The 3,485-nt window shown below is 36.8% G+C and overlaps 1 protein-coding gene across 1 annotated transcript; it reads left to right on the top strand.

Annotated features, from left to right (window-relative positions):
- The first annotated feature begins 1,148 nt into the window (after positions 1 to 1,148).
- Positions 1,149 to 2,585, top strand: LOC100633288 (ATP-dependent DNA helicase PIF1-like). The gene is made up of 2 exons (XM_003383987.1): positions 1,149 to 1,893; positions 1,957 to 2,585. Exons 1-2 carry the CDS (start codon positions 1,149 to 1,151, stop codon positions 2,583 to 2,585), a joined length of 1,374 nt encoding a protein of 457 aa, XP_003384035.1.
- Positions 2,586 to 3,485: the final 900 nt, after the last annotated feature.

The following is a 3,485-nucleotide window of genomic DNA, read 5'->3' as shown; positions in this document are numbered from 1 at the left end:
CCATACAATCCTGACCTACTAAAAGCATGGAGAGCTAACATGGACATTGAAGTAGGAGGAAATGTCTATGGAGCAGCAAAATATGTATGCCATTATATGTGTAAAGATGAGCCAGAATAGATTAAACAACAGATAGCAAGAAAGCTAGATGAATTGCCAGTAAATTGTAGCCAGAGACAGAAACGTTTAAAAATAGGAACAACTGTAATAAGTCATAGATCCTTAGTGCTCAAGAGGCAGTATTTTGTACTACTGGCTTACGTTTGAGAGGCTCTAGTCGATCATATGTATTCATAAATACAAGTAGACCAGAGAAATGAGGAAGACTATTTAAGTCAAATAGAGAATTAAGAGCTATGATACTGGAGATGATGATGTCTTCAATTCCAGTCCTTTAGAGAGATATCAATCTCGTCCTGATGGAGAACCATTTCACAGTATGAGTCTAGCACACTTTTCTGTATGGTACAACGTTGCTGATAAAAATTGAGGCAACAACTTCCTGTGCTCAACCTAGATATAAACTAAAGAATGGTCTAGGAAAGATATATCTAAGATGAAAGTAAGCATGCTTCAGATTACCAACAATAACACTAGAGTCTCATGGTGATAGTTAATATTATCAGTTAATCTTTCTTTATCTTCCATGGAGAAATGAGACTCTTGATTTAATTGGAAATCATGGCTCTGCTCAAGCATCATTTGTAGCAAATAAAGATAAATTTCAAGTATTAAGTACAGAACAACACTCCTCTTTTGCTCATGAAGTACAAAGAGCGACGGAGCAATTACGTGTACTAAATCAATATGGCGATGCTGTGTACGCTCCTGTTGCTCCTTGTACTTCACACGTAAATTTAGAAAATAATAACAAAGGTGATGGTCATGATAAAATATATGACCATGAGTTATATCTTGATAATATAGCCGCATTATTAGCTGATGATAATAATGATCATTAAAATCTATGCGGTCAAAATATAGAACGAAATATTGGTGAAATAAAAGATGCATTGACTCTAGACTCTATCTCAAGGCGTCGCTTTTCAGACTCAGATTTTGAAGCAAGGATAGCGAGTCTTTATGATTCCCAATAAGTCCCTTATGAGAATGTCCTTGAGTTTTTTAGAGCAGTACATGATTTTCAAATGAGGACCAGAGAGTCAATGCCCAGCCCTTTTCGTATGTTTATAACAGGTGGTGTTGGAACTGGTAAAAGCCATGTAATAAGTGTCGTCAAAGAGCATGTAGAAAGAGCTCATATTGGTGCTGGAAATACTTTTGTTTTAATGTCACCAACTGGTGTTGCAGCCTTTAATATTGGTGGATTAACTGTTCACCGGGCTCTCAATCTTCCTGTAAAGCATGGACACTCCACTGCCTATAGAAAGCTTGGAGGTGAGACATTAAAGGAACTAAGACAATCCTGGAAATATGTCAACACCATAATAATAGATGAGATAAGTATGGTCTCATACTTAACAATGTCCTTCATTCACAAGAGGCTAACTGAAATTAAAGGAACAGATGACACTGAGGTTCTCTTTGGAGGACTAAATGTCATTGCAGTAGGTGACTTCTATCAGTTGCCACCAGTGAGGGACAAATTTGTATTTGAAGATGGCAGAGGCTGCAATCCAGGCTCAACACACTTGTGGAGGGATGAGTTCAAATTAGTAGAACTAACTCACCATATGAGACAAAGAGGAGACACACAATATTCAGAAATTCTCAATCGTGTGAGAATTGGTTCTCAGACAAAGTCTGACATCAGTGTACTCCGATCAAGATTGACAAGTTGTATCAGGGATCCCATTAATGTCAGTCAACCTCCATTTGTTGATGCATTACGTCCAATGCTTTTAAAAGAACAAGTAGAAGAATATAATGACAGTAGATTTAAAGATTCATCACACTCTACTAAAATATATGAATTTGATGCAGAGCATTAAATAGTAAAGTCAACAACACTAATCCCTGGTGTAGTAGCACGTGAAGAAGTCCCAGATTCGCTCATACCTTCCAGTGATAGAGATTGTGCTGGCTTATCACGTAAAGTGATGTTAGCCATAGGAGCACAGGTTATGTTACGACGTAACATTTTATGTGAGGAAGGATTAGTAAATGGAGCTAGAGGAATAATTGTGGGTTTCTCTTGGCCAAATGGAGCTGATGATCAATCAAAGAAAGGGGACTTACCACAAAAAGTATATGTAAAATTTCATGACCCTCTTGTAGGTCTAGTGAGCTGTGACACAATTGATGATTCATTAGAACAAGAAGCTGTTCAAATAGAACCAGTCACGGCCAAGTTCTATGACAAGCAAGGAGTAACATTACAGCGTACACAATTACCATTACTACCTTGCTGGGCAGCTACCAGACATAAGGTTCAGGGTCTATCTCTTAATGCTGATGTTATCGATCTAGGTCCTAAAATGTTTGAAGATGGAATGGCATACGTTGCCTTAAGTAGAGTAAGAACACTTCAAGGAGTTGCTCAACTAGGACTAGTCGAAAAGAAAATCACATTATCAACAGTGGCAAATGATGAAATGAATAGACTAAGGAACCATAGATTATAAATGATGATGTGTCTTCTGGGATAGTCAAGAGATAATACTATAATACAAATTAAAACCACATAAGTGTTGTGGTCTATATTATAGTACAACATACAACTTTTGACTCTATTTATATTAATGGATGGAGATTGGGGATGGATGGTGGGCCCAGAAGTAGAATCTTACTTTTGCTTTTAGTATTGAGTGAAGATACCATTAATAAAATCCAGCTTTTTAGAGTGGATATGATATTTGATTAAATTAAATAAAATTCATGATTTGAGTGTATATTTACCATAAATGTATTATGATTGTGTTTGTATTGTATGTATAAACATGTATTATGTATTGGATGTTTTATAAACGTAAAGTATAGTCGGTTTCAGTTGAGAAGAAACGGATATTTATGTCATTAGAACGTCACGTGTAGCCCCGCCCGAACATGGCTGCAATCTGCAAGCTCTGTAACTCTTCGAGCGTTTCTTCTCTTTTAACTTACTTTACTATCTATTGTACCTCTACAGTGATTGCTGCTACCTCCATCTATCTTTTTCTTGTTTTTGGTGCCTGTTTTCAGCTGGTATAGAGCTCGGAATAAGGGTGAATCAACGAGTGTACTGGCAATGAAGAACAACTAAGATTGAGAAGGCTGTAGAGTGATATAGCAAAAATTATCCTCAAGAGAAAGCTCCTAGTTGAATATTAGTAGGTCTAGAGGGCTTGATATGTTTTGTTTCAATTTTAGAATAAAAACATTGTTGTTTGACTAAATGTAATGAGATGCAAATGATTTCATTCGAGTTACGCACACAATTTGTCATGGCAGCTCCTTTCATTTCATGAGGAAGAACCCGTTTAGAACCTTCCAGAGTACCTAGAAACTCAAAAATTGGTAAGGATTTTCGGAAGAACCCGTTATGC

The sequence above is a fragment of the Amphimedon queenslandica genome, unplaced genomic scaffold, assembly GCF_000090795.2.
Source record: "Amphimedon queenslandica unplaced genomic scaffold, v1.1 AMPQUscaffold_13502, whole genome shotgun sequence".
NCBI lineage: Eukaryota > Metazoa > Porifera > Demospongiae > Haplosclerida > Niphatidae > Amphimedon > Amphimedon queenslandica.
This window is presented reverse-complemented; position numbering and strand designations above follow the sequence as displayed.